The sequence below is a fragment of the Thamnophis sirtalis genome, unplaced genomic scaffold, assembly GCF_051295495.1.
Source record: "Thamnophis sirtalis isolate CommonGarterSnake01/CBP01778 unplaced genomic scaffold, rThaSir2_p1.2 scaffold_3, whole genome shotgun sequence".
NCBI classification, from domain to species: Eukaryota; Metazoa; Chordata; class Lepidosauria; order Squamata; family Natricidae; genus Thamnophis; species Thamnophis sirtalis.
The window spans coordinates 132,503,125-132,530,414 of record NW_028261383.1 but is presented as its reverse complement, the minus strand read 5'-3'; the positions used below and the strand labels follow the sequence as shown (position 1 = coordinate 132,530,414).

The 27,290-nt window shown below is 38.7% G+C and overlaps 1 protein-coding gene across 2 annotated transcripts in view; it reads right to left on the bottom strand.

The window, feature by feature from the left end:
- RPTOR (regulatory associated protein of MTOR complex 1) overlaps window positions 1-27,290 on the bottom strand; it is a 427,126-nt gene that overhangs the window by 236,655 nt on the left and 163,181 nt on the right. For both annotated transcript variants that reach the window (XM_087710142.1, XM_087710143.1), the window contains exon 6: window positions 14,051-14,226. In XM_087710142.1, the coding sequence (XP_087566268.1) occupies window positions 14,051-14,226 (176 nt within the window). The remainder of the gene's footprint in view (window positions 1-14,050; window positions 14,227-27,290) is intronic.

Here is a 27,290-nt window from a genome sequence, read left to right as displayed (position 1 = left end):
TTCCGTGCTGTAACCAGGCCTGAAACCCGACTGAAAGGAATCCAGATAATCGGTTTCATCCAAGGTCCGTCGGAGTTGAAAGGCCACCACTTTTTCAACAACCTTCCCTACAAAGGGGAGGTTGGAGACTGGACAATAGTTACTCAAAATGGCTGGGTCCAGAGAAGGTTTCTTCAGGAGGGGGTCTCACCACCACATCGTTTAGGAGGTGCAGGAAGGATCCCTCCCGGAGAGAGGTGTTAACTCTCTACTGCAAGTCCTGTAACCAAAGCAGACAAGAACGTTTAAAGGAGGAGGCAGTCGTGGCCACCCTCACTGCCCAGGCTGCCGCCTGATGATCTCTTTGCAGTGTAAGGTCCGCCTTCTTGTCTTCTGGTTTCAGTGCATCTTCAGGAGCCCCTGGCATATTAGCAGATGTATGCAAGGCCGACATTGGGGTATCGATAGAAGGAGGTAGAAGTACTTGGGCCATTTCCTTATCTACATTGAAGAAAGTCTTATCTGTAGAATTTGGCATGGGCCCTGAAGTGCGGGTCATCCACTGTCTTTTTACAAGATCAAGAAAGATTTTTAGCGTGGGCACTGTTTCTGCCTCAATGGCCTGTTCAGCAAAAATAGTTTCTGCTGATATCCCTTGTGGTTGAGCAGAGGTTTCGGGGAGCTTGTCAACGAATTTGGCTGAGGCTTTAGCCTTGAACAAGATTGACTTGAATAGGGAAGGCTGAAAAGGACCGGAGAACTTAGGTTTGGAAGGCATGCCTTCGTCCTCCAAGGTTTTCCTCTCTGATTTCTCCTTCCTCAGACTCAGAATCCATGTCCTCTTTGGACTGGGTAGGGGAGTCAGGCGGCTCCTGCTCCTCCACCACAGCTGGTGTTGGTGAAGGGGCCATTCTGGGAGCCTGGTTCTGAGGTTGCTGAAAGACAGCAGTTAGGCATTGCTGAAAATTTGGGACACCCATAGGAATCATCTGTACAGGTGGCACCCCTACAGAGGTGGATGGAACATCCTGTGCTAGTTCCCTGGCAGGTTGAGATGTGACAGGTACTATGCGAGGGAGCGGGGGGACTGCCACCCCTGATTAGATCCCCAGATCCCTGAGGTGTCAAATGGTATTCTTAGGCTAAGAGACGGGTCTGCCTCTGGTAGTGTTTTGGGGGGGGGGGACCTGTCAGTTGACCTAGAGAGGATCCTTGGGCAGAAGCCAGGGCAGAAATACTTTTCCTATTGCTGGCTTTTCAATATATGCGTTCGAGAGCCTTATGCTTTCTCTTTTCGAACTTTGAACTGGGCTTAGAGGCTTTTGTGCCCTGAGGTGAATTTGACAGGTGTTTAGTCTTTCTGCTGGCCTTGCGCCCCTCTGCCCTTGATGGCTGTTGGGCAGGAGTATTCAATGAGGACATTTGGTCTTTCTGACCTCCCTCAGAGCCGTTGGTTGCATCTGTGAGGACCTGGCCCTTTGCAGTGTCCGCACCTTCAATAGGAGCCTCCATTCTAGTTTGCAGCTGGTGTCACTTTAAAAATGGTGTTTAGCGCCAAAAGTCAACTGTCAGCTAAGCTTCTTGAGCTGTTAATGACTGCCACACGACTCTTTCTTGTTGAAATTAGAGTGCCTCCACGGCTTGAGCCTCCCACTCTCCTCCTCTGGCCTCTGACAATCCAAATCGCACTCTGCTCTTTTGAAGCACCTTCGCGGCTTGTGCCACTAAGGGACTGCCACACCCTTAATTTGAGGCCCAGGTGCTCTGCGGCGCTTCAAACTCAATACTCATGAAATTTCCTCTGGAGAAACTAGATGACCAACTGCCCAGATTGATGGACTAAGTCGAAGCTGGGGTCTGCCCGGCAATAGGGGCATGGTTTAAAGGTCTTATCAGGCTCAGTCCAATCATTGAGTGGATGAAGTCAACCCAATCTAGATACTCCTCCCCCCACTATGGAGAATTAAAAATACATGGGAAATATTGTGAATTAATAAAGGCAATGAAGGAAAAATGTTATGTGATCTGTCTGCACAACTAGGGGAAAGGGGAATGAAATAATAGAGATGAGTGAAGGTGGTCTGATCTTGTGGAGCATGCAGGGAAGTGAATGCAGAGGTTGAATTATGTATGAAAGAGTTAAAAGATATAGATTTCATAAAATATGAACTGCTGTCATCTAAATTGTGCTGAATACAAAAATATGAATTGATAGGTTGGAAGTAATTGCATGTTATACTCCAGTACACTGTAATCATGGAAGTATCAGATGAGCTTGAAGAAACAATTTGCAACATACTGAATGGATGCAAACTGAAATGGGAAAAAGATATTCTGCTAAATGACATGAATAGATAAATAAGATGAAGAATTAGAGTAAAAATGGTTGGACCATATAGGTAATCCTTGTTTAGCAATCACAATTGGCACAAGTAACTTGGTCCCTAAGCACCACAATCGCTAAGCAGAAAACGATATGGCTGGGAGAGACTTACAGCCGTTTTTCCCAGAATGATAAGTGAAATGTTTTTGCTAAGCAAAAATTATGTGACTGTGACTTACGATTTTATTTCTGCCTTCTCTATTAATTCTGCTTTTCAGAAGCCACTTATAAAGGGCCTGAATGGTGATGACATGACTGGGAAACTGTGAAGGGTTGGTTGCAAATCTTTTTTTTTTACATGGTTGTACCTTTAAATGATAGCTAAATGAGGTAATTCATAAAGACTACCTATATCAGCTTGATAGGGAGGCGGTGGTTCAGTGGCTAAAACGCTGAGCTTGTCAATCAGAAAAGTCAGCAATTCGGCAGTTTGAATCCCTAGTGCCACGTAACGAAGTGAGCTCCCGTTACTTGTCCCACCTTCTGCCCATCTAGCAATTTGAAAGCACATAAAATGCAAGAAGAAAAATAGGAACCACCTTTGGTGGTGTTGGAATTCATTCTGGATGTTTGCGTGCAGGACAGCTTCGGCTGTCTGAAACACACATACACAGGGATGCAAAAACATTGCCTAACGGTCATAACTCACTATGCAGCCTTTTGTGACAAGAACTGTGTGAGCCTACTCCCACACATGCCCTTCCTCCCCCCCTATGCTGTGCTATAGCTTTCTGTTCCCTCTCTCCCCCTCCCAATGCCATGCAGCTTGTAATCTTCTGTTCCCCCTTTGCCCCCCTTTGCCATGATGTGATTTCTGGAATGCTGTGAACTTTTCATTAGCTTATTTGTGCCATGTGTGATTATGACGCTGTAACTAACTTTTTCTAATAAAAGAGCCCTTCGAGGATCCTTCGAGGCTTTTGCTCATCCCAAGGAATTTCGTCTGGTGTTTTCCTTTTGATTAGGCAAGGACACATGAGCAGCCCACCAGTGTGGCGAACAACGCCGCAACTGGTGACCCCCGACGTGATCTTGCTGATCAAGCACGTCGTCTCATTTGGCACCCCCATTGCTTACCGGCGAAGGAACGCCCCTTGCATACCAGGACCGGCCGTCGCAGACGGAGCATCCTCCCAATCGTGAGTTATGGGGGCAGAATTCTCTAAGCCTCAGGTTGCGCACCTCCAAGAACTTAGAGAATTGGCCAAAACCTCAATATTAATCTTAAAAAACAATGGGAACTTTCTCCCCATCCCTTCGAAAAAAGACCTTACTGACCTTCTCAGGTATATTTATCAAAATTGTCCCACATATCCTGATAAGGGCTCAATTCGAATAGCCACTTGGGAAAAATTAGGGAAGTATTTCCATGACCCTCCAAGGGCACCAGGGAAAATACTTTCCACTTGGCGGATCGTCATGGAATGTTTAAAAGTTCATGAACAAGCCGTGATGGGGGGACCAGACACCCCCCCGCCATATTTGGAAACCTCTTCACTAAATTCACACTCTGAATCCAAAGCTTCTTCCTCCATTGTGTGCCCACCCTCAGCCCCTGAAGCTCCTCAGCATTCAGAAACACCACTGGCTTCTTCTGTGACACCCTTTTGTGAGGGTGCCATAGCTGCAGCTGTAAGGGAAGGTTTTCAAAAAGGGGACATCCCTTTAGAGGACGCTTCTGCCTGTTTTCCAATTGAAATGATTCCGGACCCAAACAATCCGGGCCAAAATATTCCAAATTATGTCCCCATCCCTTACAAGGTTCTCAGAGACCTTAAGTCTGCTGTCTCCTCGTATGGGATCACCTCTCCGTATGCACAAGGGATGTTTGAAACCACAGCTAATACTTACACTATGACTTTAGAAGACTGGAAACTGTTGTGTGGTATGTTGATGACCCCTTCCCAACTTTCTATTTGGTCATCTCAATATGCTCATGAAATTCAAAAAGCCATTCACAGGGGTTTACCTGCTCTTGTGACCGATGCCCATTTGTATGGCACAGGTGCCTTTCTCACGGCTCAACAGCAGGTTACCTCTCCAGCGGCTGCTTTTACCATAATTTCTCAAGCAGCCGTGGCAGCCCTGAAAAAGGTGGATGAGGCATCATCCGCCCCCCTTAAATCTTTTTCAAAAATTATACAGGGCTCAAATCAGGCATACTCTGACTTTGTCGATGACCTGCAAAAGGCATTGGCACGTCAAATTGAAAATGTTGATGCTAAAAATGAATTGCTCATGAAATTGGCTTATGAACATGCTAATTCGGATTGTCAAAAAGTTCTGCACCCTCTTGTGAGCAAACCTGATGCCACCATTGCCGACTACCTGAAGGCTTGTCGGGTGGTTGGCACTAACGCCCATAACATGGAAATTTTGGGCATGGTCATTCAGGGAGCTTCCCGAAATAATCCAAAATCAGGCAACTGTTTCAATTGTGGGAAGCCTGGCCATTTTCGCTCTCAGTGCCGTGCACCCGGGGGTGGGGCCGCTGTTGCAGGCTCTCGCCCACCGAAGCCAAAAACTGTCTGTCCTCGTTGCAAAAGGGGACTTCATTGGGCAAATCAATGTCGCACAAACCCCATGCCTAAACCTGACTCACAGTCGGGAAACTAATCCTGGGGCATTCAGCCAGCCACACACAAAAGGCTGCTTCTTATCTTCCTTCTTATTTCAATCTCTTGGCAAGTGAATCTATAGATGCTCCAATGCCTGGCTCTTCCTATTTTCTTCCAGTGATCCCGGCTACCTCTATTTCATTACCCTTTACGATGCCACTCTTGGCTTTTCCTCATCGTGAGTTCATGTCTCAAGGAGTTCTTGTTACTCCCTTTCTTACTGACTCTTCTGATTTCTTTTCTGTTGCTTTGATGACATTTTCCTGCCTGAAGCACCTGAATCTTTTTCACAGATGTTTCACAGAGGAATTGATTCATAGGATCTGAATTGGAGTGGAGAAAAATGGTTTTGTGCATGCGTGAGTGTGTGTGTGTGTGTTTGAGGGAGCGACGGCTCCAGTAAGGAAACTAGGAAAGTAGGTAAATTATGGGGACAGGTTGGGCAGTAGAGAGTAAAGAGAAAGTGGTGAAAGAGTGGGAGAGAGGAAGAAAGAAAAAGAGTGAAAGAGACAGAAAGAGACAAAGAGAAGGGAGAAGGAGAAAGTGACAGAAGAATGGAAAAGAGGGAAAGAGAAAGTGAACAGAAACAAAGAGATAGAGGATGAGAGAGACAGAGAGAGAAGAGAGGAAGAGGAAAGAGATATGGAACAGTTACAAAAAGGACACACTGAGTCCCTATAACACTCCTGTGTTTGTCATAAAAAAGAAATCTGGTAAATGGCGTTTTTTGCATGATTTAAGGGCTGTTAATAAAATTCTCCAGCCCATGCACCTCCCGACCCCAGATTGGCTCTTTTGAAAACTGTTCCCCTGCAATGGCACACTCCATATTCCCCTCTCCCACTTCCTCAGGCCATGACTATTTTTGCTGACGGAAGCAAAACCTATGGTGCTTGTGCCTGGCAGGAGAATGGTCGGTGGTGTACAAAAATTACCCCCCCGCAGACTTCCGCTCAGCATGCGGAGCTTGCTGCCTCTATTTTGGCTTTTTCCACTTTTCCAAATAAACCCTTTAACTTGATTTTGGATAGCCTCTATGTAACTCAGATTGTGAAATCAATCTATGAGGCCTATCTTTCTCCCTCATTGGAACCACAATTACTCTCACTTTTCTTATTTTTGCAAAAGTTAATTTCTGCTATCACACCTTGGGATAGCCATTCTTACTTTCATCAGAAGAAAAAAGCGCTCATAAAACAATTTGGCCTTACGTCAGCAGGGGCATCTGCAATCATTCAACAATGCCCAAATTGTAGTCGGCAATCTCATTCCCTCCCTATGGGAGTTAATCCCAGAGGGACAGAATGTTGCCAAATTTGGCAAATGGATGTGACTCAATATGCATCCTTTGCTCCTTGGAAGTATCTACATGTAATCATAGATACATTCTCTGGCTTCTTGTTTGCTACCCCACAAAGGGGAGAAGCCACAAAACATGTTATCAACCACTGCATTCGAACCTTCGCATCGCTGGGACGCCCAAAAGAGATAAAAACAGACAATGGGCCCGCTTATACCAGTGCAGCATTTGCTGCTTTTTGCAACCAATGGGACATTGTGCACAAATTCGGCATTCCATACAACAGCCAAGGACAGGCAATGGTTGAGCGCGCTAATCAGACTCTTAAGCATGCCCTTGATCGCTACATTGAAACACAGGGGAAAGTGCCCCCTAGCCTCCCAGCTTTGCAAAACATTCTTAATCTTTGTCTCTATACATTAAACTTTTTAAATCTCACCGGTCAGCCACCTTCCTCAGCAGCAACTCGTCATTTCGCAGCTCCACCTTCTGCTGACACTCTTCGACCACCTGTCTACTATCGCTGCTTGCCTGACCTGACGTGGCGAGGACCTGCTGACCTGATTACCTGGGGAAGGGGCTATGCTGCCATCCAACTGAAAGACAAGGTTCTTTGGATCCCAGGACGGCACGTAAGACCATATTTGCCCAAGCCACCTACACAAACACCTACACAAACACAGAAGCCGCCTGACCATGACCAACCAGCAGGAACCACAGCTTGAGGCTGTCTCTGTCTCTGACCTGGAGAACAGGGCAGAGCACCCTCCACCTTCCACTCCCCCGGAGGAAGTTTCCAAGCCTTTGGACTGCAGACCATTTTCACATCACATGATTATCTTTGCTTTATTGATGGTCATTTTGTTTTTGCTTATCTGGGTTGGGGAATGTCAGGCAGTTCCTGCTGGGGCAAAGGATGCCTCCACCCCACATCATCGGCCCAAACGCACAATGGATTGGCATGTAAATGAGTTTCATCTTCTTATACATAACCTTACCCGTATTAACAATCTGTCTGATTGCTGGGTTTGTACGCACGGCCCTGCCTCTAACATGCAGGGCTGGCCCATTCTAGCCTCTGGAACTTTAAACCTCACAGGCTGGAATGTTACTGTACTATATTCCACAAAAAGTAATCGTGCACATACTATCTACGATTCTGCCCAGTATATTTTGACACATCGGGTTTTACCCCCTCTTGCCCCCATCTGCATTACATGGTGGAATGTCTCGCATGAAGGTTATGAAGCAGTAACTATTGGTGGTATCACCAAGCAAATCCCTTTGCCCCGCTTTTCTGTTGGGGATTATCCCCACTGCAATGCTACTTTCAAAATTACAGAAACTGGCTACGATTGTTCACACTTATCATTACCTGAGCATTTTAAGTGTAGAAAAGAAGATAGTATAGTCATAGATTTATTCTCTAACAGGAGAGGGATGGTTGCCTTTAACAGAATACAGGAACAAATCTGGGGCCATCATGGGTATTATTTGTATGGGTTACCACCTGGCCTGTACTGGCTTTGTGGTCATTGGGCTGGGAAGGTGTTGCCCCCTGTATGGAATGGTACTTGCACTATTGGAACTCTGGCACCTGCCGGAATCTCAGCACATCCCATGTCTCAACCCGATAGTGCCTGGGAGAAACAATTTGGGTGGGCCAGACAAAAGAAAGCAATCAATCCAGCTTTAGGTTATGATCCTGACAATACCTATCTGACAGAGGGTGAAAGATTTATTGCTATAGCCCTACCACTCTTGGGTGTCGCATGGAACATTAAACAACTGCGTATCTTATCTGCTCAAATGGAAACCCTAGCTAACACCACGATATTTGGGCTACAAGCCCTGCAGGCAGAAGTTGACTCTTTAGCTGGAATTTTAACTCAACATAGATTAGCTTTGGATTACTTGTTAAGCAAGGAAGGAGGCCTATGTGTTTGGTTGAATGCTACCTGTTGTCATTATTTGAACCAGTCCGGAGAAATTGAAACCAGTGTGGAAAAATTACATGATATTGTTCAAACAGTTAGACAGACATATAAGGCCTCGGACTCCTTGTGGGATTGGCTGACCTCTTGGCTACCTAATTTTAGCTGGTTGGGAAATACTGTCAAGACCATTATAACCCTTGTTGCTTTGCTGATACTGTTTTGCTGCTGTATTCAACGTGTACCCTCTTTATTTGCAATGTGCAAGAATATACTCTCTAGCTTGGCTCCACAGAAGAAAATTCACATTGTCAACCACATGGAGTTACATGAACAGTCAACCCCTTTCATGGGGAAGGATCCCTTCCGCATGCCCAGCGATGAAGAGGGAGACGCTGCTTTTTAAAACAAAAACAGAGGAGATGTTGGAATTCATTCTGGATGTTTGCGTGCAGGACAGCTTCGGCTGTCTGAAACACACATACACAGGGATGCAAAAACATTGCCTAACGGTCATAACTCACTATGCAGCCTTTTGTGACAAGAACTGTGTGAGCCTACTCCCACACATGCCCTTCCTCCCCCCCTATGCTGTGCTATAGCTTTCTGTTCCCTCTCTCCCCCTCCCAATGCCATGCAGCTTGTAATCTTCTGTTCCCCCTTTGCCCCCCTTTGCCATGATGTGATTTCTGGAATGCTGTGAACTTTTCATTAGCTTATTTGTGCCATGTGTGATTATGACGCTGTAACTAACTTTTTCTAATAAAAGAGCCCTTCGAGGATCCTTCGAGGCTTTTGCTCATCCCAAGGAATTTCGTCTGGTGTTTTCCTTTTGATTAGGCAAGGACACATGAGCAGCCCACCAGTGTGGCGAACAACGCCGCAGGTGGGAAGGTAACAGCGTTCCGTGCACCTTCATGCTGGCCACAAGACCATGAAGATGTCTTCGTACAGCACTGACTCTTTGGCTTTGAAATGGAGATGAGCACTGCCCCCCTAGAGTTGGGAATGACTAGCACATATGTGAAAGGGGAACCTTTACCTTACCATATCAGCTTGAAGAACATAAAGTGATCATATGTTCATTATAAATGTTTCATATTTTAAAATAAAGATTAAATGATGCAGAGAAAATGTATGGTAGAATGATAGAACTAAAAACAAGTTTGGAAACTAAACTAAGAAAGATGTCTTCATCAGAGTGAGTTGAATTAAAAATAAGATAACAATTAGTTGAATTGAAACTGAAACTGAAACAAAGGAATGCTGGAAAGAGTGTTTTAGACATTGAGGAGAGAGGAGAGGAGGACAGGAGGAAGAGGGGATAGGATTAAGAGAAAAAGGGGGCAAGTTACTTGACAATTTAGGTCTTAAACAGCAACTTGACTAGGATAGAAAGAAACATGGGAAGAAGCATTTCAAATAATTCAGAGACATATTGTTGTCAATGAGGGAATTTCTTTTTATAGTATGAAATATTCTATGTCTACCCCAGAGTTCCACTAAAGATAACTTAGAGCATTCTGTATAATTCTTGCTTCCATAATTTTGTAATTCATGATGTAGGATGAATGTGTAGCATGTTAGGTGATTTGTCTAAGATTGCTGTGAAGACTACATTTGCACATCTCTATTTGGAAGTTGGTAGAATGCTGCATTGTTTCCTGATACAAAGGGAAAAATGAGAAGAATAATGCCAAAACAACAGTGGGACTGCTCTGTTAAACATCCCTGCTTGCCAGAATTCTGATTAAATGTACATGGACTTTAGAATGGCTTGAATCTACGCATGCAAAACAGATTTGCTCTTCAGCAGGTCACTAAGTAATGTATGAATATAGTAAAGTAATGCGTAGGAAACATTGTTGATTTAGAGAAATTATAAAGTTAACATGCTTGAATACAGAAAATTAAAACACTTGAATACAGAAATAAAAGTTGGCTGCTGAATGTAAGAATAGTATATATTAGAAATAAATCTTACATGAGAACAAAAACTTGGGAAATGGTTCAACATTGAATAGAAGGTAAAATAGGGATGTAAGTGTCCTTGTGTATATTTAACAGGTATAATGGATGTTTCAGGTTATGTTGAATGGGTGTTGATGGGGGATGTGAATGTACCAGTATGCATATTTTTCTTTGCGGTTAGTTTGCGACTGACAGACTCTGAACTATCTGCAGTGAATATTAGATTGTATAATGTATCAAGGAATACAGATCTGAAAATTGATTTATTAAAATGCAAAGTGGTTACCTTTAACAGGAAAATGAATAATTTGTTAATAATAGTGAAAAACTAGGGTGAATAGATGAATTTGTGTACTTTGGTAGAATGTTTAATTAAGATAACGTGTTTCCCTGAAAATAAAACAGAGTCTTCTTTTCTTTTGACCCCCGAAATAAGCATTTGGCATTATTTGGGGGTGAGGTTGTATTATTTTTACGGTACAGGAGGTGGGCAAGCGTGGTCACCTCATGGCTGCTGCTTTGCTGCAATATTTTTGGGGAGGGCTTGTTTTCAGGGAAGGGCTTATTTTACCGCATGCGTCCAAAAGCCTGACTCGGCTTATTATCTGGGGAGGTCTTATTTTCGGGGAAACGGGGTAGGAAAATGGATGGAAAAATGTTGTTGTACAAATGCTGGGAGGATAGTGAATGGTGTGTGGACTGTGGTAAAGAACAAACACTGGATAAAAGAAAAAAGGACTGCATACTTCTGTCCACATTGCTATTTGAAACTATGGGTATGTCAAGTAAGATATAAAAGGAAACTGAATGCAATAGGAATAGGGCATTTAAGGGCATCAATGGGTATGGTGCAGTGGAATAAATTCATATGTATCTATCTTTTTTTTAAAAAATTGAAAGACATATAAGTTGACCCAACCTTTTTCCAAGCAAATATAATTAAATATAATGCACTTAATATAATTTAAAAGGTTTTACTTGGAATTGCATTTTTATCATACATATGACAAAACACACTTATTTTTATTGTTCCCAATTTTTTCTACATCAGGTATGGAGTGTACATGTGCTTTTTAAAATAGGAAAAAAAATACCACATCAAACTCAAGAAAATGCCAAGATTATGGTGAAAAAGGTACCAAGGCTCACATCTTAGCTGAAAAAGGTTAAGTAAAAGAAAGCAATAAGCCAGCAATTCAGCTGAGACAATGGCATTATTGGTTTTCTGATGTCTCATGACAATTATCAAGATCCATCATCACTTCCATTCTGTTTATGGTTTGAATAACTGAGATTAGCACGACTAACATTTATGGACAATTGGATTCTGAGTCAGAAAGAAAATTGGATTCTGAATCAGAAAGAAATCATTTGTTTGCACACTATTCTTATGATACCATGACTCGGAAAGAAAGAGACAAGAGGTACAAAAAATGTGAAACCTCCAGCTACCGGTAGTTTAGATACAATGGTATATGTAGGCAACACTATCCCACTTTATAAATGACTCAATAACTTTTGAAGATTCCATTTATAATTATCTGCCAATACTGAATGTGAAAATAGCATATTTTATATCAGTAATCTTTAATATAAATGTAATTGAACAAGTATTTTGCAATCTGACTTTTTTTTAGTACAAAGCCACAACACTTATAAAATCACAAATAGCAAACTATTTCTCTAACCTCCAAATTTTTACTTAAGCTAGTAAAGCCACTCCAAAATAATCAGTCTGATTTTAATAACACAGAAGACTTAAATTGCTGTGTCTTGAACATTTGCTTTCAGTACACTATATGGGACTTTAATATACAGGAGAATTTAAAAGTTTGTAAACCCTTTTGAATTTTCAGTATTTCTGCATAAATATAATCTAAAATATGTCTATTCTCCTAAAACTAGACAGAGAACCCAATTAACAAATGAGTCAAAAGCATTATATGTGCTTGTTTATTTATAGAGGTAAATAATCCAAAACTGCATATTTGTGTGCAGTAAAAGGATGTGAACCTCTGGTATTACCAATTCATTTGAAAGGGAAGTTAGAGTCAGGGTTATCCATCAATGGGATGAAAATCAAGTGTGAGTATGCCTTCTTTAAAGAACAGAATTCTACTGGCTATTCACTATCAAAGTCTAATCTTCCCAACATAGGTATGTGGAAGTGTGTCATGAGCTCAAAAAACAAAGGGGAGTTGTTGCTGAAAAAAAGCTACAAAATTATTTTCAAAGACTTTGGCCTCTAGCAGTCCACTGTCAAGGAGATTTCTACAAATTGACACCATTGTTATCCTCCCCAGGAATGGACAACCAATCAACATCATACCCAGGGTATAGATAAAGACCTCTCTTGCATGGGGGAATGTCAGTGTTCATGAAACCATCATCTAAAGTACATTGAACAAGAGTGGTGTGCGTGGCAGCTGCAGCTGCAAGGAGAAAACTGCAACTCTCCAAAAAGAACGTTGCTGCCCATACAGTCTGCAAAAGACCACATGGATAAACCAGAAGGCTATTAGAAGAATGATGGACGAGACCAAAATAGAATATTCTGGCTTGAGTGAAAAGTGTTGTATGTGATGAAAGGCAAAGACACTGCATTCTAGCACAAGAACTTTAACCCATCTGTGAAAAACGGCAGTGGCAGTATTATGGTTTCAGCCTGCTTTACTGCGCCTGGACCAGGACAGTTTGCCATCATTGATGGAACCAATGAATTCTGAATTGTACCAGCAAATTCTGCAGGAAAATGTCAAGGCACTGTCTATCATCTGAAGCTCAAGGGAAAGAGGGTCATGCAGCAAGACAACGATTCAAAATACACAAGTCTTACATCCAAAGAATAGTTAAAACAAAAGAAAGTTTATCTTTTGGAATGGCCAAGTCAAAATCCTAACTTTGATCTTATAGAAATGTCGTGGAAGGGCTTGAACAGGGAGTTCATAAGAGGAAACCCAACAACATTCCTGAGCTGAAGTTGCTCTATTAGGAGGAATGGACTAAAATTCTTCCTAGTCAATGTGCAAGATTGACCATCAGTTATTGGAAATATTTAGTTGTAGTTATTGCTGCCCACTTGTTACTGAAAGCAAATGTTCAAATACTTTTGCTTACACACAAATAGGTAGCTTTGGATCATTTTTCTCAATAAATATATAAAGAAAGATACTCTCGAGTTGTGACTGCAATTGGGATTAGAATTGCTGTGCGCACAGTAGTTGTAAAGCATGATATCACACAACCACATTGCTTAGAGACAGCAACCCATGCAATCCCGGATGTTGTCCTAACCCCAAGACAGGTCTGTTATTAAGCAGAAAGCAGAGACGTTTTTTATCTCTCCCTTCCTTAACAGATAGCCCTATTACTTCAAATTCTTTTTTAAAAAGATACTTAGTTTTTTCTGTATACAATTCCTACTACTTAACTAGCTTATTCGTAACGTTTCTGTAACATATGGATCCACAGCCCAATTCTCTCAATCCCAACCAATTAAGCTTTTCACTGAAATGTACAGAATGTGTGCAGGTAAAAGATCTTGAGGACAGGCACTACAGCGTCTCTGAAAAATATAGTGTGCTCATATAACATTGTGCTGCACCATATGGTACTTCTGATTTGTGAAAAGGCAGCCTATTTTAATTTCCAGCACACTAAGTCCTCTAATCTGAGCAAACCCAAATATCCAGATACAATACGAATGTAATAAACAGAAGTATAAAAAAGAAGCCAAGAAGATGAAAGTAGAGACAGCTTCCAAGATGATTATACCAATTTTTTTCTAATTTGGATCTACAGAAAAATGTCAGGGCAACTGAAGCTTCCAAGTCATAGGTAAGTCTCAGAATAGCGAGTCACTTACCATCTAAGTGCAATCTTGATTGGTGTGGTAAGGCAGGACGTGAACAGGTCAGCTGGTAAGTCAGGGATCATTGGTAGCAACTCAGTAGCTTCACATGCTGCTAGTTGAATACAATTTTTCATTGAAGGAGGCAAGGGCATCTGAGCAAGTGGATGGTTGGGGTTAATTGCAGCAACCTTCACAGGAGATAGAAAAGCCAGCAGTTAAATCTCCTAATGATAAGCTAGCAATACCTAAAAATAATAATAAAATATATATAATTTATAAGAAGTCAATGATTTGAAAAGCCTATCCCTCAACCATGCTGATTCACATTCATACTTATGAATCAATTCAACATTATATGTAACTACTCATCCAGAATGTCCTGGAGTTCTTTTATTTATTATTATCCATCTTTGGTCTGTTTTGATTTAAATCTCAAGATAATCTTTCAATATTGTATCATCACTATACATACATTATTTCCTGAAGATTATTAGGAAAGAATTATATTATTTGCAAGAGTTTAGCAAACAACAGTATTGGAATCCAACAGTTCAGCATCTATGTTTAATCAATAGCATCTTTAAAACAAGTTCCTCATTTTTGTCAGGATTTCTAATTTTGAAATTCTGACTGTAAGCAAAAGCATTTGCTATAATTCACAGAGATTTGAATATTGCCTCCAAAGCCTGACTACAGAGACAAGAGATGCTAACTGGCTATAGAAGTTAGGATGCATTTATATTTAGCGGATTTATTATATGGATACAGGGAGGGAGGGAGGGAGGGAGAACGGGACAATATTAAACACAATTATAATGATGCAACAAAGCAAATTCCTAGTTATCCCAGTGCAGGGCAGATTTTGTGTGAGGGGCAGGTGAAATAGAAAATTTGTCACATTATGTAATCCTGGTTGCATGTTAAATATTGGGATCCTTATTAATCTCCATTCCTTGATGACATGAACTGGAATGCTGAAAATAAATTGAATTTAGTTGTACAAGGTAATAATCAGTTTGTAACACAGTGAGTTACTATCTTTGCAATTAAGGCAGCGAGGCTAAGGGGGAAAGAAATGGTAGATTCTGTCTGATATGACAAATTACAATATGTAATACTTGTATTTTCTAAACTCTGACAAGGTGCAATCCTACCCCACTCCATTAACCATTTAAATGTTAAAGGAGTTAATATTGTGTTAATATGTCAACATGTTACTATTATCATTCTTAGATTTTAGATTTAAATTATGTCTGTAATTTATTAATTTTAAATTTTAATAATAAACTCTCATTTTAAGTCATAAACATATGTACAGTGTTACCTTGCTACTCAACTATTTTGAAACTCATCAAAATTAGTACTCAATGCATTTTGATGCAAAACTTTTGTCCCTCATCATTTGTTTGGTACTCAATGTACAAGTTAGAACTTGTCAGTATCAGCTACCTTGTGACTCACTACATTATTCCTTATGGGAAAAATTTGTTTGGCACTCATTGTTCCCTCCTGATACCAATTAATGATGAGTACCAAGATACCAATGTATATTGTTGTCAATGATAGCATACTTGAAGTGGTCTGGAGAATTATTCAATAAATTATTTATTAACAAAATTACAGCTGCATGTAAAACTTTAGGCACTCATGGTCAAATTACATACTTCAATAATCCTTCCATCAATTGAAGATGACAAAATTCTATATGATTCAATGTTAAACAGCTTTCTGCAAATCTGAATATATACTTTCTATTTACATGCAGGGGTTCTCAAACCCCGGTCCATGGACCGACACCAATCCACAGCATGCCAGAAACCAGGCTGCGCAAATAAGTGAAGACCCATTCATGGGATGCAGACAGCACATGAAACCAGGCCGCATCTAGTCCACAAGAAAACCTCTTCATTGAAAGTGCCCTAAAGGTTGGGGCAGCGGCGCTGATCTATAAAATCCATTTAAAAATAATAACATGGCACATGCAGAAGTTTAGATTTACTTTCATGCAGTAATTTATAATATATTCTATAGCAGAAATAATAGCTTTAGAGGCTTTATCCTTGCTTTTTTTGGGGGGGTCCCACACTTAAGGATTAATTAAAATAGAAAATTTGACCAAAGATGTCTCAACTTTGGAATGCAATTGTATCTGACAGTAAAACGTACTGAACTTCAATTATGTTCTTTTTGCTTACTTCTGTATAGTCATACACTGTATCTATTTTCCTCAGGGGATATATGACTACCGAGATTGAATTTAGGACTAGTAATGGCAGCTAGCCTGTGAAGAGTTAAATTTCTGACCATTGCATTAAGTTCTTCAACTGTTGCAAGCAATTAAATTTTATCTCTGCAAGATAAACCAAAATAAGTCAATCTATTGAATCTGCTCCCAGGAGGAAATTGCTTCCATGGTTTTTTATGATACCCGCACTACCAAGTTATGAGTGCAAATCTATGCCAAAACAGCAATAGAAAAATATTACACTTATTAAACATCAACTGAGAAATAACCTATGCTAACAGCACCTGAAGATTGTAATAACAGTGTGCAAAGTATTCAAACTATTCCAAATTTGAAACATCCTCTTTCAAACCTAAAAGAATTGGGTCATGTTTAAAATTGTCTTTTTTGGAAATGCTGGAAGTATTTCAAGAGGGATTGCACACCACAATGTGATCAGTTTGTAATGTCATTTTTTAAAACCAGAAACACTCATTTAACAAGGCATATATTATATAATATAAGATTATGGAAGATGCAAGCAGAGAAGGGTGTGCAATATTAGAAACTAAGAAAGAAGGCTGGCAGATCAACTGTAACGTAGTTGAACATTTCTTTCTTTGCTTTAGGCAAAAACAGAGAACAATACAGACAAATACTTATGCACTGTAGCAAGTATAACCCAAATGACCAATAAAGAACATAATTTGGTGTACTGATTTCCATTAATATATAGTTTTAATGTGTATTAGCATAATGGAATGACAAACAGTATTAAGGAAATGACAAAAGGGTCAGTAGTCAGTAGAACATTATGTATATTTATTCCTCAGAAACGTAAAATGTAAATAACATTTCAAGGTGTGCAATTATTTTTCCAGCACAGTTATTCTTATCAAGTTGAAGTTTAGAATACTGATAGAGAAAGCAGATTACAACCAGTACTAATCTGAAACAAGAACAGCTTATACATAAACATAAATATTTTACTTTTCAAGAAGAAATCATAAAACTATGGACATAATTAGTTTGTCCCATATTGTAAGCTAATTTGCACCCTGCAGATGATATAAATATGCCACATTGTTTTATTTTAGCATTATTTGACTCTTGAATCAAACAAGAGTGGGTAGTTTTTCAATTCTGATTTTCATGGTTCCTGGGAATTTAAATACATTGGGCAATACATTTCATGAAAAATATATGCCTTTCTAGTAACCAAAATCACATTTGTTATAATAAAAGATTCTTTCTATGCCACAAATATTGCAATAATCAATTATATTCTTCTTCTTTTGGCATCATTATAAACTTCCAAAAGCCAATAACAACTACTTACATTTAAGTTTTTAAATTTACTTAATTACATATTAAGGAGAAGCGTCCAAAATTCAATACTAATACAACTACAAATACTTAGCTTTTAAATTTTCTCAATTACATATTAGGGACAAGGAAGGGATCAGTAAGAACTCATCACTACCCTTTTAAGACTATTCTCATATACACTACCTTAACATCAATTCAAGTTAATTGCTCACTATAAGGGGAAATACTTCTGAATCATTTTCCTCTCCCCCCTAAACTATGCTCTGTACATAAGGAATTATTAAGAAACATTCAGAATTAGTTATCTGTGTCAATGCTGTTTTTGACAGAAGGAAAGCATTTGCTGATAGTACAGAATCAACAATTTTAATAAACTCAACAATCTGGACAGTCCGTGTTCTTATGCTGATAGCTTTCCAAACTGTCTTTAATTTTATTTGGACAGTTTTCCATTTGCCAGGACAAGCTTAATTTTGTAGACTTAGATATAAGGATGCAGGATTACATTTTTTCTTATAGTCTAATGCTACATACAACAAAAGGAAATGCAATTATTCTAATTATCTAATTAGAAGTAATTATCACTGACAGTATTCTTTCCTTAATCTCCCTTGGAAGCCATAGATGTTAGTATCATCTTGATTTTAATGTTATAATTTTGCTACCTTTTGTTTTTTACTGGATTTCTTATTAATTTGTAATATCAGTGAGACATTTCAATTTCAACTACCAACAGCTTTAAGATTCTTTCTTCATAACTCACTGTTGTCTCAGATTCTATCAGTAATTATAAAACATGTTTTTCAATATGCATTTTATACTTCTCCAATCTCCATCCTTATCCACCTAACTTCTAACCATAATTAATAACTTTAAAATGCTAATATTAATATATGTTCTGAGTTCTTACATCTCTCCATGGGGAACTGCTTAACCTTTATGTTATACATATTATATCAAAAGAGAATTAGTTCTGGTATCAGAATTAGGAGAGGGTCCCAGGTAACAGACCTCAGTTCTGTTAACTTTGGACCCTTTGCTGAAGGACTCTCCAAAGCTTTTGGAAAGTACATGCATATATTATTTCCACAAATTGAGGAACTTCACATTTGTCTCTTGATTAAGCATTGCTGGGTATTGTGTTTCTATCATATTTGCAGTGTCTTGGATTCCCATTTTTTTTTAGATTTCCCCATCACTAAAGAAAACCAATTTATGCCTGAAATGTGCTTAATGACTGTTATATTTTTATTTCATGCTGTTTACTTTAGAGATCAGTTAAGCTCCTTTTTTTAATTTACACACTTTTGTAAAATGACTGTCAAATTATGATACAGCCTACTTAATTGGTGGTGATTTTAGCAGGTATTGTTATTGTCAAGAGCTTCCTTTGGTGTTGTTTTGGCTTAGTGTCTTAATGATTTCTCATTTTTCATGTCAATGTGTTAACACACCTAAACCAAAACAATTCCTTCTTTTGAACAGTTGACAGATTAGGAAAACGCAGCATACCACCGACACCTAGTGCAATCTTCGTCTAGACTGTAATGGCAAAGATTAATCAATGTAGAAAATGGAAAACCAATCAAAACTATACATTTGATTTTATGTTATGTTATGATCAAAAGCAGTTAGTCACGTAGCTAAAAGGACAAGCATTCCCTCTGTAGCATTTAATTCTCTACGAAGAAGGAATAAAAACAAGAAACTCTACTGTACTTCCCAAAAATAGAAGTAATTGCAGTGATAGATAGAAAATAATGCTAGATATGGGTAGAAGCAACATATCTAAAGGTGATATGTATTTCTATCTACAGTCCAAGCAATGTTCTATAATACTCTTCTCATTCTATTCACCCCACCCCAACTCCAAATTTGTTTTGACATTACGGAGTGTTAAATTTATGCAGTTATGTGGGGAAATAAAGGAAGACTAAGTTGTTTTTTTTTAATATTGTACAACTGACTAACTCATTTAGTTATCCAGAATTATGATATGTTTACATACATACCCTGAACATAATGAATATGATATATATATATATATATATATATATATATATATATATATATATATATATATATATATATATATATATATATATATATATATATATATATATATATATAGCAATAGCAATAGCAATAGCAATAGCAATAGCAATAGCAATAGCAGTAGACTTATAAACCGCTTCATAGGCCTTTCAGGCTCTCTAAGCGGTTTACAGAGAGTCAGCATATTGCCCCCAACAATCTGGGTCTTCATTTTACCCACCTCGGAAGGATGGAAGGCTGAGTCAACCCTGAGCCGGTGAGATTTGAACCGCTGACCTGCTGATCTAGCAGTAGCCTGCAGTGCTGCATTTAACCACTGCGCCACCTTGGCTCTATATATATGTTGTATTTGTGTTACAAATGTTAAAAACATGTTTAAAAAATCTTATATATAATATATATATATATATAGTAATTAGATAACTAAGAGTTATATCATAATGCTTTTAGCTCTCAGTAAGAGTGGGCAAATGTGTGAAATCTAAGTATATGATGTTCTGCTTTGGAATCACAGTCTTGCCAATTATCTGCACATATACAGGATACCTGTTGGGTTATCAGTTGCTTCAGTTTATTTAATAATATTGAAGAGAGTAGCATCACTCTTGGCCCCTGTTCTTACAAAGCATGCATCTTCAGAGGTCATGCTCTGAAATAGCATTCCTCCCAATAGTCTGTTGGCTCCTGCCTTATTGTTATTTGGAGCCATTAAAATATGGCTTTTCCAGAGAGCTTTGGAATAGATTGAAAGTGAAAAGGAACCTCAGTCTAAGGAATGGATGTTGTGGCTCTTCTTTGGGGCATTATTGCTTTTTCTATTGGTTATGAATTTTATTTCCATGTACTTTTTTCTGCTGAAAGCCACTTTGAGCCTTGCTGGACTGAGCAATATATATTCTATAGCAAATAAGCAAACAAACATTGTATCAAATTTTCAAAGACAAACATTAAACCCTTCTGCTTTCATGAGCTACTAAGTAAACCATCAGGAACAGATTTAATATAAAACTCATTTTTAGCGGGACCCTTGTAGAACCTTCAAGAAAGGGAAAAAGGCAAATTATTTAGCATTGTCATATTCCTTATAACTTCATATGTTTAACAGCCAGGGATGTATGAACCCATCCCAGGAAGAACCCAAATTTTACAAGCCACAGTAAATAGGGTTACATATCATTTTTTTTTAAAGGTCCACAGCTTGTTGTTACCCACCATACTTTCAATGTTGAACTTTGCAGCATATTGCTGAAATAAATAAAACTCACAGAAGTAAACAAAACCAAACTTTATTTTTAAAAAAGAAAATATGAAGTAAAACAAAGAAAGAGTTTTGTACCCCAATTTTCCATAAATTATACACCAATCACAAGACATTAAAACAATTTATGAACACAGTCTGAAGTATTAAAATATGAAATTGCATCAATTTCCCTAATGTACAGAGACATAGAAAACTTCACATCATACAACACACAGAAATCACAAGACCTAGTACAAATTAACATCTACATACACTGTATTTGGTAAATTATACTTGATAAATTGTATTTGAGGGGCTGTCACAGAAAGGAGACTGTCAATTTATTCTCTAAAGCACTGAGGACAGGACAAAAAATAATGGATGGAAGCTTATCAAAGAGAGATCCAACACAGAAATAAGGAAAATTTTCCTGTCAATGGGAACAATTAACCAGGGGAATAGTTTGCCTTCAGCAGTTGTGGGTATTCCATCACTGGAGGCTTTTAAGAAGAGTTGGATGGCCATTTGTACAGAATGGTATTAGGTTTCCGACTTGAGAAGGGGTTTGGACTAGAAGAATTCCAAAACCCCTTCGAACTTCGTTATTATGTAATTTTCTATTTAACTGTTTATAGGTATATATGATATAGTATATCATATTTTTTGTGTGTGTGATATAGTATATAGGTGGGATGCGGTGGGTCAGTGGCTAAGACACTCAGTTATCAATCAGAAAGATCGGCAGTTTGGTGGTTCGAATTCCTAGCGCCGCGTAATGGAGTGAGCTCCCATTACTTGTCCGAGCTTCTGCCAACCTAGCAGTTCAAAACCATTAAAAATGCAAGTAGAAAAATAGGGACCACCTTTGGTGGGAAGGTAAGAGTGTTCCGTGCACCTTCAGAGTTTAGTCATGCCAGCCACATGACCACCGAGATTTATTCAGACAGTTCTGGTTCTTCGGCTTTGAAATGAAGATGAGCACTGTCCCCTAGAGTTGGGAACAACTAGCACATATGTGTGAGGGGAACCTTTACCTTTATAGTATTGAACTAATTGTCTCCTGCAAACTCCCCTCCCCTTTCGCTCCTCTTTTATTCCCTATGGGAGGGGCCATTCACCGTCCACTGTGGCTTTACTCCCAAATCGACCCTTGTTCCTTAGCTGTTCCCTTCATATGGCAACTCTGCGCATGCGCACACTGGGAACAGTCTCCAGCTGTTTGTCTGCCTCACTGATGTCTGACTCCAAAGGCAGCTGCTATCTGTCAGACGGCTTTGGCCACATCTCTGCCTCCAACACAGAGCATTCATCCGAGTCCTCCCCAGATTTCAGGACTGGCCCATGTTCCTCCTCAACCTCCTCATTTTCCAAATCTGCTGTCAGCTCCACTGGCGGGCCACAAGATTGTACTGGAGCAAAACAATCACAAACTTTTGATTCTACAACATTACAAAGCTATTAATTAAAATTACCAATATAAATCCATATTAGCACAGGAATAAATTACTGAGTCATTAGAGCTATTTTACCCTGTTCATGATGACCCTGTGTGACTGCTCCATTTTTCTTTCTGTTATGACAAAGAAGAGCACATGTTCTCCTCTTTCTTCCTCTCCTAATATCACCAACTATTTTCCTGAACCTGTAATGGAGTGGCAATTGAGGCAGAACTATCTCACAGTTTTCTTCATTGTTTGGGCAAGGCAGATATCTTAGATATGAACGTTCAAGTCCATGATCATTTGAATATGGAACGTAACATCTTTGCACCCGGTGGATAAGACTTTTAAGTTAAACCAGGCAAATACAAATTACTTCTGACAGGTTTTTTTTAAAAAAAACCTGTAGAGCTGGAGACTGGCATAATGGGATTCTAACCTGGATCCTGGGAATGTAAAGAAGCCCCTCATTTCTCATTTGTTTCTGGTTCATCTCCTGCACTTGAAATGTTAAATGGATTCTGGATTGGAATCTAATATAGATATTTATTGTAATTTTTGCTGACATAGCTTGAGAGACTATTGTCTGTATTAATATATAAATATTTATACCTATCAATTCCATTTTGGTATAAAAAACATTATGTATTGTGCAGAAAAGAAGTAGGAAACAGTAAGACTAAGAAAAAGAAAATAAAAAACACAGATAAAACTAGTTTCTACTGACAACATCTATTATATTTCTCAGTACCTTTCTATCTATATCTTACATTCTTGCTTCCATCTCATGCTTACACTACTTTATGTACTGCTTTTTGTTCTTTAAAATGTGCACCTCTCTCTCCCTGGGGAATCACATCATGTGATGAAATATACAGTTGTCAGGAATAGAACTGTGACTTTCCAAGGAGGAGGTATCACATTCCAGAGAGGGTCCCAGGTAACAGACTGCATAGTCCTGAACTGAATGGGAAGAAAGGAAGAGATTCAGGGTAGCCACACACTAGAACAGGGGTGTCAAACTCGCAGGGTCGCGTTGTCGTCATGTGATGTATCATGACTTTTCCCCCCTTCGCTAAACTGGGGGTGGGCGTGGCCAGCATGTGATACATCTGGCCCGCGGACTGTGAGTTTGACACCCCTGCTCTAGAACCCACCCATCCCAGGTTATAACTATTAGGTTAGCAGGCTACAGCTTTAGTCTGATGAGATTCGATTAGGTATGAGTAAATAAAGGACTGAACTTGATTGGATTTCACTGTGTTGTCTTTACCCTTAGGCCTGGCATATTAACCTCATTCAACCAGGACTTGATTAGACATCCTCTTCCTCACCATTAAGTTATTCCTACCATATAGATTTATTTTGCATATTGAATTACACTTTAGTTCTCCTTATGCAACCAAATGATCTTATATATTTCTTCTGTAGTGATCACTCGGTTTTATATTCAACCCACATTCATTCAACATCCACTCATATTTCACTTATTTCTTATTTTACCACCCACACTTCTAAAACACTATTCCTACTGCATTCCATTTACCCTTTTTTTCTGATCTACCCAATTCTCACTTACATATAACGAAGTAAGCAAAAACATGGTCTTATACACAGTTATTTTTACTTATTTCAACAAACATTCAGTCCTCACAACAAACCATACACTACCTACTGCCTTTCTTCCACAAACTGCATGTCTTGAAATGTTTCTATCCACTTTCCCCTCATTAATAAACATTCTACCATGGTACACATATTCATTTGCTTGCTTTACTTTTTCATCATTTTCCAATTGTTCACTCCATTTTCCATGTTAAACATAATTACTTTAGTTTCTGATGCATTAATTTTCAGATCTGTATTCTCACTGCATTACATAGTGTATCTAATACTGGCTGCAAATCATTTGGATTATCAGTCAACAACACAACCTTGTTATAAAATGGATGAGGGGGACAATGCATTCAGATTTGCAATATTCTATTAATAAAACCTTATAAAAAGGAGCATTAGCATATAGGCAGGTCCATCTTGATGGCTAATAACTGTCTGCATACTAAAGAAACATATATACACTGAGGCTGACCAATATAGTTTCAGCATCAACCAAAACATTTCTTATGCATTTATCCATCAATACATTAAATAGACAATGGAATACCACATATCCTTGTCTTATTCCCTATTCATTGCTGAAACATTCATTAGGCATTCAATCTATTCTCACATATGCATTATTTCCTTTACATACCATACTTAATCACATTCAGCAATCACTTCATATTTTCCAAAGACAAGAGAACTATATGCTTTCGCTAAATAAACAAATGAAAAATAAACTTTTCCAATGACTTGCTAAAAATCAAAACTCTGAACATCCAGCATAAAGTCCCAGTGTGCGTTCCAGTTCACTTTTGTTTCTTGTTATCTCTATTATCCTTTAAATTCAAATGCTGCCAAACTCTTTTCCAGGTATGCTTAAACAAAGTAATATTTCTCTTTAATATAGAGGAATCATAATGGCTGTTTGTTCTCCTTTAATATAATTTTTAGCTTTGAGAAATGATGGCCAAACTCTGAAATATTTGTTCCTGCAACTAAAATGTATCCTAATATATATCTAAAATGTAGCCACTACTAGACAGAGAGGCAGAATATTAGCAGAGCATATCCAAGAATGCCAACTAACAGTCAGAAGACATGATGAAAAGTTCTTAATTTTACAATACATGTACAGACTCAACTATAGTTTCAACTGGGCACCCCAAAGGTGCTTTTTCAAGAAGCAACTGGACTTTCTGGTTTTTTCCCCTTTGAGGACATTTCGCTTCTCATCCCAGAAGCTTCAGCTCTGAGCTGAAGAAGCTTCTTGGATAAGAAGTGAAATGTCCTCAAAGAAAAAACAGAAAGTCCAATTGCTTCTCGCCTCTTGAAAAAGCACCTTTGTCATCCATGACCTGGATGATTTTCAACTGGGAAATGGTGAGCATCCAAGACCAAGCTAAATCCATGACCTGGATGATTTTCAACTGGGAAATGGTGAGCATCCAAGACCAAGCTAAATCCAAAATGGTAGGGAATTCCTGCAAGCTCAGCACTCAGACAAATCAGCCATCAACTGACCCATAGAGATACACAACCTTTACACATGATTCAAAAGAGACAATAAAATAAAACCAAAAAGCAAATAAAAAGACCAAAACACTTTCTCAACAGCAATCAACATCACAATTAACATCAGACAAAAAAATAAAGCAAGCGGTATACAATGCCACAATCAAGGAACTACCAACTCAGGCAGACAAGCAGTAAACAAGAGCCCAATCAAGGAACTGTCAAAGAGAAAACATTTCCACCAGCAAAGGAAGCTACTGTACATAAATGGAAAGCAAATCCCACTCAAACACTGAAGATCTTATTTAGTCTGGTGGCAAAGTGCTTGCAAACAAACAACCAGGCTCAGAGAGCAATAATGACGCCACAAAATGCATCCTTATATAAATCTCTGGAGTTAATTGGTCCTAAAGTAAATTCTTATCCCATTAGAAGAAGAAAAGAGGGGACTGTATTTTGACTATACAGATAGTCCTCGACTTACACACCATTCGATTACTGATCATTCAACGTTACAATGGCACTAAAAGTGACTTATGACCAGTTTTCACACTTATGACCGCTGTAGCATCTCCATGGTCGTGTGATGAAAATTCAGATGTTTGGCAACTGACTCATATTTATGATGGTTGCAATGTCCCAGGGTCATGTGATCTCCTTTTGTGACCTTCTGACAAGCAAAGTCAATGAGGAACCCAGATTCACTTAAAACTGTTTGACTAATTTAACAACCACAGTGATTCACTTAACAACTGTGGCAAGAAAGGCTGTAAAATGGGGCAAACTCATTTAATAAATGTTTCACTTAGCAACAGAAATTTGGGGCTCAATTGTGGTTGTAAGTCGAGGACTACTTGTATCCACAGCCTAACATCTCACCTCAGGGTCAAGAAACAAAATATCTATTCCTTTAACTCTGCTCTCAAAATTAACTGACTTATAGTTCTTTTTCTCTATTTTGTTAAAACTTAAGAATAGGTGGGGAAAAATAAATTTGGTTGTGAAACTGATTTGCTGTTTCTAAAGTACTATACCTGCTGCTTTATAACCCCTTTGATTATAAGAAATTTTTATTTATTTTAAGTAGCTACTTAGTGTGAATAAACTGAGACGTTATATTTTCAGAAATACTGGTAGTTCTGAATCCCATCTTCAGTTCAAGAGAAATGCCTCCTGGATGATAAAGATACATTTCTTATATTTGAGTACAAACAGGATACACTGAGCTTCACTATTTTGCCTCACTATTTTGTTAACGATATTTTCTGAAAGTACCTGAAATGGTTGCCACTGCTTGCCACAAACCTTTTGTTTATGATCAGGGTATTGTTGAGCCTTACACAGAGCTTTGAAATATTAATTGGGATTCTGTTAAATCAAGAAAAAAACCATGAAATTCCTTCTCAGTGATTAGAAAAAGTAATTGTAATGGAGTAACAAAAAGATGCTTTCACTTTTTGTCTTTAGGGAGAAAAAAAATCATCATAGAATACAAATATAGCTGAATTGGCAGTTAACATATATAGAACACTGACTTGGCATTTCTGCACTTTTATGTCCCAAAAGGACATTATTCATGCCGAGGAAGACTTCTTCCTAATTGAGGTATTTCCAGTGAGATTTAAAGACTTAAGAAACACTCCCAACCAGCACTGAGGAGGAAGAGCTTTTTTCCATAGCGCTGATACTACATTCAAGAAGCTCATATGTTTGAATTCATACCCATAATATAAAATGAAATAAATCATAGCTTTTATTTTTAAAACAGGTTCTCAAAACTCTTGCTTTAACACACACACACACACACACACACAGGCACGCACACACGCACGCGCACACAAACAAACA